Source organism: Nothobranchius furzeri, chromosome 14 (assembly GCF_043380555.1).
Source record: "Nothobranchius furzeri strain GRZ-AD chromosome 14, NfurGRZ-RIMD1, whole genome shotgun sequence".
NCBI classification, from domain to species: Eukaryota; Metazoa; Chordata; class Actinopteri; order Cyprinodontiformes; family Nothobranchiidae; genus Nothobranchius; species Nothobranchius furzeri.
In genome coordinates, this window is record NC_091754.1 from 2,037,943 (window position 1) to 2,050,434 (window position 12,492).

Consider the following 12,492-nt stretch of genomic DNA (forward strand, 5'->3'; position numbering starts at 1 on the left):
CATCTGGTTAGGATGCTTCCTGGTGAGGTTTTCCAGGAACGTCCAACCGAGAGACCTAAAGGAAGACCCAGGACACGTTGGAGGGACTACATCTCATCTGGCCTGGAACGCCTCGGGATTCCCCAGGAAGAGCTGGCCCAAGTGGCTGGGGAGAGGGACATCTGGGCCTCTTTGCTTAGGCTTCTGCCCCCACGATCAAAAATGGATGGATGCTTATTTCCTGTTGGGATGGTGTCACAAATAGAGGAAGGGGTGGCAGAACATTCACCTGAATCTTCATCCCATAATTCCACGTGACGTCCCACCTTTAGTCTTGCTTCCAGAGCTCAGTGATGCATGGAAGGCTTAAATGGTGCAGAGATGTTTCACACATGTAAAAAGGAGGTCCTGCTGCTCGACGCACAACCAGTTCTGACATCTTCCTCGGTTCTGGTCACAGGATTCACTTTTACTCTGTTAGCTCAGTGAAGGGAATCAACAGTTTTCCACTTATACACAACTTTCTGTTTAATGTTCACTTCTATTAAATTAATAAAATAATCTGATTCATTTGAGGAAAAAAGTTTATTTTCAATAAATATCAACGGGAAAAAACATCAAGTGTCCCCTTTAAAACCTTTAAACAGCAAAACAAAGAACAACCCTAACAACTTACTAATCCTGCTAAAAGTGTAACGAACCTCCAGAAAAGTTAAAGTTTCATAAAAGCTGCAACTAAACGTCTTTCTGTAAAACTGTGATTTAATAAAAAATACCAAAGCTGTGGATCTGAACACGCTTCATTGAAAGGACATAACGCTGAGGTTTAACGGAGATGGGAGGGTTTAAATATTACATTATGAGTCAGACTCGAGTAAAGTCCAGTCACTGAAATAAGGTGCAGATCTGTGGTTTCACATCTTATCCTGCAGCTGCAAACAGGACCGCTTACATGGATCTCTTCAGCCCAGGCAGCGTGAGCTCAAACCTTCAAAACAAGAAACAAAAGTGTTCATCTCATTTTAACCACAAGATCTTATTATAACGAGGAAAAACAGATCATTTGTCAACCATTCAATAACTTGTTTAGGCCACAGTTGGTCCATAAATGTCTCTGGCTTTACTTCTTGAGCTCTTGATTCATGAAATTATTCATTTCTACATCAAAACCTGTTCTTCCAACAAAGAGAAACACGCGTTTTCCTTTTCTCAAATGCTACTGGTGCTTGGTGAACTCCAGGCCCAGCGTGGGCTGTACAGCTCAGGCCCGGGGCTGGACCCTGGGGCTCCGTGTGTTCATTTATATTAGAGACCACTGCAGATGTGTGGGGAACAAACGAGTCGATTCCTGGTGAGTCGATCGCTTCTTTAAACAGGAAAATGTAGGTTGGGCATCTTTCCCATGAACGTTTTCACAAGTGCATGGAGTTTTTGATGCTAATGTTGTTGCTTCCCATGAACTGAGAATGAGAATTAGCTAAAAGAGCAAACGCTGAAACCAGATTGGTTTTTAGTTCGTTTCATTGTCAAGATATTGTTGTTTTTTTATGAAATTGAGGCACAAGAGTGAGAAGTGGAAGAAAAATGTCTACTTCGGTTAGAGTTGTTGTCCGTTAGCAGGCAGGCTTACCATTCTACGATGCCGCCCTCCAGGTTCATCTGTGAGAGATCCAACATCAGCTGTGGACAGAAGCAACAGCACATCAGATCCGAGCTACGCTGCACATCTGACATTCTTCTCACCCACCATGCCAATGTCCTTCCTCTCTTTTGTATAAAGCATCTTGTTGTTTTTCACGGACACATCCAACTTCCTGGTTTGGGCTTCCTTAAGCGAGACATCAAACTCAAACCTGAGAGGAAACGGGACCAGCGAGAGGGAACGTCAGCTACATTTACACTTAGCCGCTTTTACGGGATGAACCCAGCTGGTTTACTTCTCATGAAAGACGGGATTGACGGTTCTCTTCTTGACTTGGGTCTTCTTGCGATGTCTCCAGCTGTGGTCTGGGAGCAGGTACAGGCGGACGTAGGAGTCTGTGCCGTTCGCACTGCAGGGGAACAAGTTCCTGTAGGAAGACGATGCACCATTAGCTCCTTTTGCTTTTGCCGCTTTAAACGACTTAAGTAAGCAGCATGATGCTCGAGATCGTCACAAACCTGCAAGAGTTAACCTCAACAATGAGTTTTTTCCTTATGGTGATGTAGCGTATAGACAGGTTTATCTGCCCGAACGAGCCCTGGTGGTTCCTCACCGCCCTGAAATGATGAGAAAACAGAGTTCAAAATCATAACAATCAATATGCAAAACACCCCCAGGGCACTTATGAGGGACTCACTCTGGGTAGGAAGCTCCATCTGAAAGGTCGAAGCGTGACGAGGCGATGGAGTTCTCAGAGAGCAGGCTTTGGGAGTCGTACCGGCGCATGTACAACGCAGAGGACGGCTTCTCGCTTTCAGCAGCCAGGAAGGAGCTTCGGCGTCTCGGAGTCAAATAACCGTCATCTGAAAGGTTCTGGGGGTCAGCCAGCTGGGACGGGGTACTGGGGGGCTTACTGGAGGAGGCTGCACCAGAGGAGGCGGCGTGGGGGGTGTTACTGGAGGGAACTGGTGCAGGGGAGGCGGTGGACGTGGAGGTATTGGCTCCTTGTTGGGTCGGTGGCTTCTGCTGTTTGGCTTGAGGCGGAGACGGGTCGACAACCTTTGGTGGTGGATGTTCCACATTAAGAATCTGTGGAGAGACGGGAAGCACTACAGTTAATCCAGCTCCATGAAACATTTCCTTCTGATCATCCAAGATGGCAGAGACACCCCTCAAGCCAGTCCGGCCACAACCCATAGACACAGCTCAGCCATGGGGCGGAGCCTACGGTTGTACAGCGCTAGGACCAGTCGGAGCAACAAACATGACAGATGCATCGCTGCAAATATCCATCAACGGGGCAGCCCGCCAAAAACCACCGAAGAAGACGGAATTCTGTCTGCTCGCGTCTCAAAGAGAAGCCCAAGTCTAAATCATCCATGTTGATGCAACAGCTGTTTCAAACAAGCACCGTTCCTGATCCGATGCCATCGTTGTAGAGAAAGGTTGGGTGGGCTTAGCACCGGAGAGGTGAGGGAGGAAAACTACAAACGTAGCACCATGATTGGCCAGATCTAAAAAGGTTTGGGTCAAAGGTAGACCTGCTGAGAAAAACCTCTCGCTACTGCAAAGGTGTGTCTAGATTTCTAGACACTTAACTCCAACAGAATTCCAAAGTATTCCGAGGCCAGAGAGGATTTTAAATCCCTCTCATGAGCTCTGGGTCTCACCCTGTGGGACGTCCCTGGAAAACCTCCTTAAAGAGCAAGTCACCCCCTACCAGAGTCTAACTCCGCTCTCACTTCAAGTTTGAAAAATGCAACAAATGCTGTTGCCTGGCAGACCGAGGGGGCGGAGCCGCTAACAAATACACACACACTCAGGCTCACGACAACATTGTGACATCATAATGTACCAGTTTACATCATAGCATACCTCTTAGCCAATAGCGGTGGCAGATTTAAATTCAAATACAGTGCAGAGTTTTTACCTGACGACGGCACAACACTGCCAGTTTTAGGCAGAATATTTAAATTTGAACTAAGATGCACTGAAGTGCCAAATTATTCACGACACGTGTCTGCAGCACGATTAGACCCTCGTTTATTTAGTTTATCAGCAAAAAAAGTTTATTTGGGGGGTGACTTGCTCTTTAAGAAGAGCTTCTTATCCCTAATGTTAATCCTGATCACCTCCCAGGAAAATCCACCCGACATCGGAATCTGGGTGTTTTGGGTTTGAACGTGGACCGTTAATTTGGCATCTTTTCCACAAAAGACTAGTCCAGGAAAACCAGCCCTGGTCCTGAGTTAGATCAGCTGCAGACGTCATTAAGCCACGGATCCGAGTCCGTTGGAGCAGAGAAACATCCACTGTCCAGTGTCAGAGGACTGGACCAAAGTTCTCGATCCTTAAGACAAATCTGAGATCCATCCGTCCATTTTTCGTGCTCCATTCAATATCGCTACCAAGCAAGACACATTTGTGATTCTCCATTCCTGAGCTGGAAGGACCATTCCACTCCTAATGTCAAAAATAAAGGCTTCTAATTAAAAGCTTTTAATGAAATAAATAGCTGAGAACATGCCCACCCTCATAGTGGCCTTCAGCTTGATCTTGCTTTGTGCTCCAGAGCGCTCCAGCGGGAAGAACTGGTCCAGACTCATGTCTGAGACGTCCATGAGCCGTTCGAGGGGTATGGTCGTGACGCCGAGCACGGACTTCTTCTCATGCTCTTTTACCTGAAACAAACCATTAAAAACAGGAAGAAATACCTTAAAACTTCTATTAAACATCAAGTTTTATCCTGCTGCTGCGTCGATGCAGCTGCGAGAGAGGAAGGCCTTAAAGTCCCGAGAACTGACTGGTTCTTGTTTGATCTGGATGCAAACATCACAGCAGCAGCTGATTCAGCTAAACATCTACAAAGATGCATCTGTTTACCGTTGGAGAGCAGAAGGACCCGATCCCATAACGCGTCTTAATGCGATCCGACAAACCTGAACAAGGAGCTGCTGCGTTCTGATGCTCTGCACAAAGAAGGTGAAGCCCTGCTCCCACGCCGGGTTCTTGTTGGAATACACGACCTGGAGAAGAAGGAGACGGGGATGAAAACTCCTGCAGCTAAATCGTGTAAATCACAGGGTGAAGTGGCGAATACCTTGCTTTTCTGAACGTCCTTATTAACAGAAAGCTCCACGTACGAGTTGGGACCCACGTTTCTCTTTGTGAGCTGGAAAAAAAAACAAACTATGAAAACTATTGTGCTTTCCTGGCTGCTTTGTGCAGAAGGTGAAATTCTTCCACCCTCCAAGTCTCTGCAGACATGCCACACAACACAGGATATGAGAAACAGATGTTTACTTCTCACTGAGACGGTGGGAGAACTCGTGTTCAACTTCTGTTTTTAACATTCCTGCAAAATCTAATCAGACCGTTTTTCCTTTTAAACATTTTTATTCTCTCTGTGATTTAGTTTGTAGATGCAGTTACAGACTATGTCCAGCAGAGGGCGCATGGTGGCTTCTCCCAGAGGAGTAACTGAGATGCTAAACACACTGTGATTATGTTTTATTTATTTATTAGGAGGAAACTAATCAGTGAAAGTCTCGGCTACAGGAATGTTTTCCAGCCCAGCAGGTGTCTCTGCTGCTGAAACTCCATCTTTAGAGCAGTTGGTGAAGGAGGAAATGTCACATCAACACCAGCCGGTACGACAGGTCCGTGTAGAATGGCAAACATGAACCAGACAAACAGGAAATACCAGCGGTCAGACGCACCTGTAACACCAAACCAGGCTGATCTGATCCGTCCGATCGGCCTTTTCTCTGAAATTTAGAAAACCTGATTGTTCGGGCGTTTCTTTTAAAACTGGAAGATTTTTTTTCTGGAGGATTTTCTGTCAGATCTAGTTTTGCACTGAAGATCTGAGCAACAAGTGAAAATGAGACTTGTGTGTGCTGGTTGCTATGGAGACATTAGGCGCAGCATCGTCTCCGACTGACATTTTAATGAAGCTTTACAGAATAAAATCAATCCTAACTTTACAGCTGTTGGTACAACCAAGCATGGCTGTCTGACTGGAACTAAAGGGTTTGTGCAAAATATCCACATGAGCACGTTTGAATTTACTATTATTATTATTATTATTATTATTAGAAATCCTGCAGCTTTTCTATTAAAGAATAGAAACATTGGTGTAAAACTGATATAAAGCAGAGGTTCAGCTGTTTTTGCTGCATAAAGAGACAAATATTTTCTCTTTGTTAAGAACTCCCTCGCTTTTCTTAAAACTTAGTTACTTGAGTTTTTATTTCCTGATAAATTCACACTAACAAGTTGGTTATTCAGCATTTAAACATCGTTTTTGCTTGTGCAGAACCAGCTGGTGGCTAAAGAAATGGGATTTCTTTAATCGGACATGTTAAAGTGGGAGTGTGGAGCAGAGCAGTCCTTCAGGTCAGCTGTACCGAACTTGAAAGAAAAAAACCTAAGTTACACACACACACACACACACACACACACACACACACACTAATAAAAAGTCTCACCCTTGCCTCCCTTGTGTGCTTCCCTTGTTTCTGATTTGCAGTTACCTCACTGTGGTCTTTCTAAACAAAACACAAGAGCAGATCATCATCATCATCATCATCACCACTGACATGACCAATCAGATGATACTCACAGGTAGATTTGAGGCATTGTCCAGGTAGACGGCGAGCATGGCACAGGCAAGGCCGTCGGTAGACTGGAAGGAGACGACGAGGTTAACTGGGATGGGGCCAGTTTCTGACTCACGTGAATGTGAACGTGTTGAAGGTGAGGTCGTTGGAACGCAGCTGTACCTCTCGCAGCAGAGCGGGGTCGGTCTTCAGAGAAAACCACTGCAGCTTGAAGTGAATATCCCCGTGAGGAACCCCCTCCAGAGGAAACCACTTCAACAAGAAAATCCATCAAACTTTTCATTCAAATAAAAATGTGTTTTCTTGTTCAGGGAGACCAAAACGAAAACCCACCCGGTCGATTTCTTTCTCCCTCTTCACGTCTCCTAAATCAAGGTTGCATCTAACAACAAAAAAGGAATTTAAAACTTTTAAACTTCATTTGCAAAAGAAACACCAGTAATTATTTTACCTTCCTAGGAAGTCGTCTTTGTCGGTGTCCTCGTCGTACAGCTCCACCTCCAGCTCTTGTCCAGGAGCCTCGTGCACAACGAACTGGAAGTGAAATAAAGGACATTCCGGTGTGTGTGGGACTAAATCATGCTGAATGGTTTCTAGCTTAAACTGGTGGGCTGCTAAAAAAATCCTAATTCTAAGTTATTCTTCTACGAGACAACACCAACCTCATAAACCTCGTTCCATTTTGGGTGCAAGTTTTCTTTGATGGTCTTGGTTTTGTGGAACCGGTTGCCGACTCGAAGTGTCGTATAAGGGTCCGACTTGCCTTTCACCAAGCCCAACATGTACGTATCCTTGGCAACCAGGTCTCTGGCCTCCACCACGTGGACCCTCACCACGCCCTGTGAAACACAGCAGTCACTCATCTTTGACCTGACCAGTTTCAGCGCTTAACTTTCATTTTTAGCAGAAGCGAAACAGAAACTGGAGCCTGTCGGTCTTACCCGAGGAAGAGGAAACCTCATCTGGTCCACTCTGATCTGGCTGATGAGAGGGAAGCACATGCGGTTCGGTAGCACCATGAGGGAGGCGATGATGTCGATGATGGTGTCTTCAGACAGCGAACTGAAAGGAGTGTGGGGGGGGGGGGTTATTTTAACAGAAAAGCCTAAAATGTGTTTTCCTGTGTTGCTTCAGGACCCGACCCAAATGCAGGACTGTCCAGGAGGTTGGTCATGCCGGTCCAGTTGATGTCCAGGGTCTGATGCAGAAGAGAACAGGAGTTTGAGAGTTTCACTAGATCGTGAACACCAGGATGAACGTGTGAGTACTCACAGGGCGGCGAATGAAAAACATGGTGACTCCTCCGACTATTGGAGACTGGCCAACCAGCGGCTCTAAGATGACCCTCAGCATCCCCTGGAACTGGAAGAGTCGGACGTTTAGCGTTCCAAACGCAGGTCACATGGACCGTGGGAAGGGCATGAAGGGAAAACAAGCAGGACTAACCTTTAGTCCTTTGATTCCAGCTGTGATCGCTGAATTCACGTTTGCATCGATGTCCACATCGCTGTCAAAACTGAAATAGATGGAGGTAGGGTCAGGGTTCAGAAGATGAAGGAACCGCAGCCCATCGACCAGACGACGGGATAAAAAACACAAACAGCTGCGGATGTAAAGTGTCTTAGACTGACTTTAAATTCAAGTCCAGGATCACCTCCCTCTGGTCCACCTCGTGAGTGTACGCCCTCATCCCAGTGACCCTCAGAGGCTGAAGGACAAGAAAACAGAACAAGACTCGTTTCCGCCACTGAACACGAGTCACTGATTCGGTCTTGAAAGGAAACACGAACGGACCAGTTTTCAACTTACTTTGTGACCAAAGTGGATCTTTGTGAAGGTGAACATTTTGAGCGCCGTGTTGGTGAGTCTGATGGTTGGCTGGATGTTCTCCTTCAGTAGCTTGTCCATGAACATCCCAAAGAAAGGCCACGCCTGCTCCAGGATCTGAACACCAGGAGAAATAAAAACGACTGAAGCGTTGTTAGAACAGCCGAGAAGTAAATCCTTAGCATAACTCCAAACTACAAAACCAGGGCAGGAAAAGAGCAAGAAAGGATTATTTACCTTATTCACCCACTGGACCTTCTCCACATCTGGGAAATTCACCTTAGGATTAAAACAAGGAGGCTTTTAAATAGATCAGTGGTCACTAAGCTGAACAGTATCAAGCATACATGATGCCAATGGTGTTAAAAAACAAAAACATCACAAAAGTGTTCTTATACATTTGCCGAAATCAGATTCAAGCACTTTCCATGTACGTTTTCAACATTTACTTGCATCTCACATTTTGGATGATTTCTAAATAATCAATAACTTTCAAAAAACTGGAAATATCTCATTAGAATTAAAGTGAATCCACGGATTTCAAGCACCTTCAAGAATCCTGATTAGTACAACAAAACTAACTTTAAATTGGTGTTTAAGGTAGAAAAATTAGACATTTTTCATTCAAGATAGTTTTGGCAGTTTGGTCTTACCAATGCTGCTCCGAAAGCAGAACATTTAAACTGAAGTGAAGCAGAAGTTTGGGATGCACGACCCGAAGTTAACAGAGAAAACATTCCTAATGCACTTCAGTCCAAATGAGGTGCACTTGAAGGGAAAACTAGAAATAAATTATTCATTTGAAATAAAACCTTGCAGGTTATCAACCTGGAATGTTATTAAAGCCTCGTCTTGACCTCACGGATAATAATCAGTCGCACAAAGTCGCCTCCTGACGTGAACATGTTTCCTTTCTCTTGTAACACGAGTCGCTGCTTGTGAAGGTGTGGCACAGGCAAATGCAAAGGGGCAAAACCTCCTGCAGGGCAGAGTGAAAGCACATTAGACTGCTTTACTCCATACCTTCATGCAAAATGAAAGGTCAGAGGTCATCCAAACATGACGCAACGGGATGAAGTAAAGCGTTCGTGTTGCCTCATCAAAGAGGAAAATACCAGGAATCTCTTTACTGAATATTTAGTCAAACTCAAAGTCCCACTAGTTGTCTCACACACACACACACACACACACACACACACACACTGGTGTGTGAAATTTGTATTCCGGATTTGACCCATCCACTGGGGGGGGGGGGGGGGGGGGGGGGTGCTGAAGACACAGCTGCGCTCGGTAACCGTTTGGTGGTTTAACCCCCAATCCAACCCTTTAATGCTGGGTGTAAAGCGAGGAGGCGTTGGGTCCCATTTATACGTTCCCGGGGTGGACACTCAGACCAGTAGGCCACTGAGCTGGTTTTCTGTGGAATACCTCATTTCAGTCTTCTGGTGTCTCGTGTCATTATTCTGTCACTTGTGGAAAGCTGCACTTTGTTTTTTTAGCTTCCAGCTTAAAGGTGCAATGTGTGAAATTAGAGCAAGACTGACCTCCTGTGGTCAAATGTGGGTACTGCAGCTCATTGTCAAAGCACACAAGTAACTTTCTCACTAGTTTTATGTTGCCAGCTACAAGTGAAGAGGAGTCGTACTCCGTAGTTTGATAAGTAGATGTACACATTTTACTGCAATATTAAGTTGTTGGAAATTGAAAAAGTAGCTTGATATATTTTTAGTGTTAATTGTTTTCAAGTCACTGTTTGCAGTGTTAGCTCATCGTTAGCCTCTAGCCCGTATCTCCCGATGTCAAGGTTGCCTTTATTAATCCCCACGGGGGAAATTGAATTGCCATGGACACGTAAAAAACAACGACAACAAACACGCACCAGCAAAAAACATAAATAAATAAAAATAAAACACAACATTCACTGGACACTGCTGTAAGCCACAACCATGATAGAAATATCAAATATACAATCATACAAAATGCTTGTTGTACAAACGCTCTGCAGCAGGAATAACAGAGCTCCTAAAACGTTCCGCGGAACAACGGGGCGTTAACATTCGCCCACTAAAAGAGCTCCTGAGATCCTTAAAACCCTGATGAAGGGGGTATGAGAGTAAAACTGAAAGATGCCTTGGCTTCTTAGGGGTACAAGTAACAACTCCGCTCTGGCTTCAACTCTTTTCCAAACGGCCAGCTGGTGTTGAATTACAAACGTCGGTTGTGCAGCGTTAGCTCGACGCTCACGACAAACCGTAACCATGTCCATCTTTGACCAGAAGAACTGACAACCAGCTGAGAAGGAAATCTGTTTCCTTCCTCCTGACATGACTGAGACTAGACTGTTCTGTGTTTATTTCACTGTAAAATCCTTACATGTAGGGCTGAGGACCTGCTCCAAGTGGAGGAGTTTAAGGTCTTATCCACGAGTGAGAGAAAGATCGACAGGTGGAATGGTGCTGCATCTGCAGTGATGCGGACGCTGTACTGGTCTGTTGTGGCGAAGAGAGAGCTGAGCCAGAAGGTGAAGATCTCGATTTACCGGTTGATCTACGTTCCTACCCTCACCTATGGTCACCAGCTTTGGGTAGTGACCAAAAGAATGAGATCATGGATGCAAGCGGCCAAAATTAGATTTCTCTGTAGGGTGTCTGGCTTCTCCCTTAGAGATTAAGGTTTTCTGAGCACATCCAACCAGGAGGAGACCTAAAGGAAGACCCAGGACACGCTGGAGAGACTCTCTCTTGGCTGGCCAGGGAACGCCTTGGGATTCCCCCGGAGGAGCTGGCCCAAGTGGCGGAGGAGAGGGAATCTGTGCCTCCCTGCTTACTGCCCCACTGAGTGGTGGACTTTAGAAAAACATCACGATGTATGACAGGATGTTGGATTAGGCTCAGACTGATCAGGTTGGCTCATCATCATCATCATCATCATCATTATTATTATTATTACAGATAAAAATGACACCAAAATAACTCAAACTAGCATAATTTAATGATTCTGACGATATCCTCATTATATTTGGACACAGCTGCAGATTGTAGATCTCCGACTTCACAGGTTTGTTCAAAAATCTTTTAGAACATTATTCTTGAAGTTTATCGATGGGAATTTGTAGATAATTACCTTTTTAAAGATAATAGCCGATAAAATTAAATGTTTAGTCACACCAGTCTGTGTCAAAACACCAGGTACTTGCAGAGGTCAAATCATTTCAAAACAAGTCTATAATAGTTGAAAAGGTCTGAAGATTTGGAGTTTTTCTTGTTTGTGTCCACAGCTGAAAGGGACCACCTTGGTGTTGTCTCCAGCTGTTATTGCAGTAAATTATGAGTTTTCCTTTAAAAACAAACAGAACCATCACTTCGATGAGAGCTGAGCAGGATCTGACTGAACTCACCCACGTAGCCATCTGCAAGGTACTTTTCAGCTCAGTGTTGATCAGCTGCTTCTCATTATCCACAAAATCGATAGCAGAGCCGATACGCTCGTCCTTGCACACGCGATTCTTCTTCCACCACGTGATCATCACCATGCACAGCAGCACCCAGCTGATGCTCAGACCCAGGTATCCCGTCAGATACACGGGGTAGAAGACCACGATGGCTCGGCCGAAGTAGATCAGAAACTCCATCAGCATGCTGTTGACAGCAGAGGGTGTCAGCGCCTCGGAGCTCTCGCCGCGCCCTGCCCCCTGCGCCTGGCCGCCCGGATGCGTCGGAGCGGCGGATGCCATTGTCCGGGACTCCCGCTATGGTGGAACTTGGCTCCAGGAGTCCGGAGGAGAGGATTCGTTTAGGATTTGCTCCAGAGCAGATTTATGCGTTATTGTCTTCCAGTGGCTGGCTCGCTCGGATTCCTGAATGAGGTCATTACGCGTCGCCTCCCAGCTCCCCCAGGCGTCTCCACCCAGAAAACTTCCGTGTTAAAAGTTCTTAAGAGCAGGTAGACACACCTGCAACCATAGGTGGGGAGAAGAGGAGCCACAGCTTGGCCAATGAGGATTTTTTATTCACATGTTGTGCAATATTATCTCTGCTAAATCTAATAAAGCCACAAAATCAACATGACCCAGTAAAATCAATGCAGTCCTTTTTAATTTCGACGTAACATAATTGTGAGTATAATACACCACCCTTTCTCTTTTAGACCTATTAGTGCGTTCATTATCAAAATTAACAAAATCATTAACTATGTATGACTTAATTACCCAACACCACACTCCTGACACAGAAAGTATGGGTTTTAAACAGCTGTTATTTACACTTTTACAACAATTTAACTAAAATATGTAGAAAATGTTGTTTTGCTCTGGTGGATTTGGAGGAAAACAGTCAGAAAGTTGCACAAATTAGGAGGGAAGCAATTTAACCAGCTTCTTAATTATAACCTTAAACGCTTTTTGGTGAAAACTTTTTTTTTCCT

General features: G+C 45.1%; 1 protein-coding gene across 1 annotated transcript; it reads right to left on the minus strand.

The window, feature by feature from the left end:
* Positions 1–545: 545 nt before the first annotated feature.
* On the minus strand, positions 546–12,243 carry esyt3 (extended synaptotagmin-like protein 3). The gene is made up of 23 exons (XM_015965500.3): positions 11,468–12,243; positions 8,308–8,349; positions 8,053–8,187; positions 7,875–7,951; positions 7,690–7,759; positions 7,516–7,605; positions 7,386–7,441; positions 7,185–7,305; positions 6,906–7,082; positions 6,695–6,777; positions 6,577–6,625; positions 6,406–6,495; positions 6,246–6,308; positions 6,112–6,171; positions 4,722–4,793; positions 4,561–4,647; positions 4,153–4,302; positions 2,319–2,710; positions 2,140–2,238; positions 1,917–2,048; positions 1,727–1,832; positions 1,610–1,659; positions 546–967 (listed from the first exon to the last, which is right to left on the minus strand). The coding sequence occupies exons 1-23, from the start codon at positions 11,801–11,803 to the stop codon at positions 928–930; spliced, it is 2,577 nt and encodes an 858-aa protein (XP_015820986.1). The 5' UTR covers positions 11,804–12,243; the 3' UTR covers positions 546–927.
* Between the last annotated feature and the right edge of the window lie 249 nt (positions 12,244–12,492).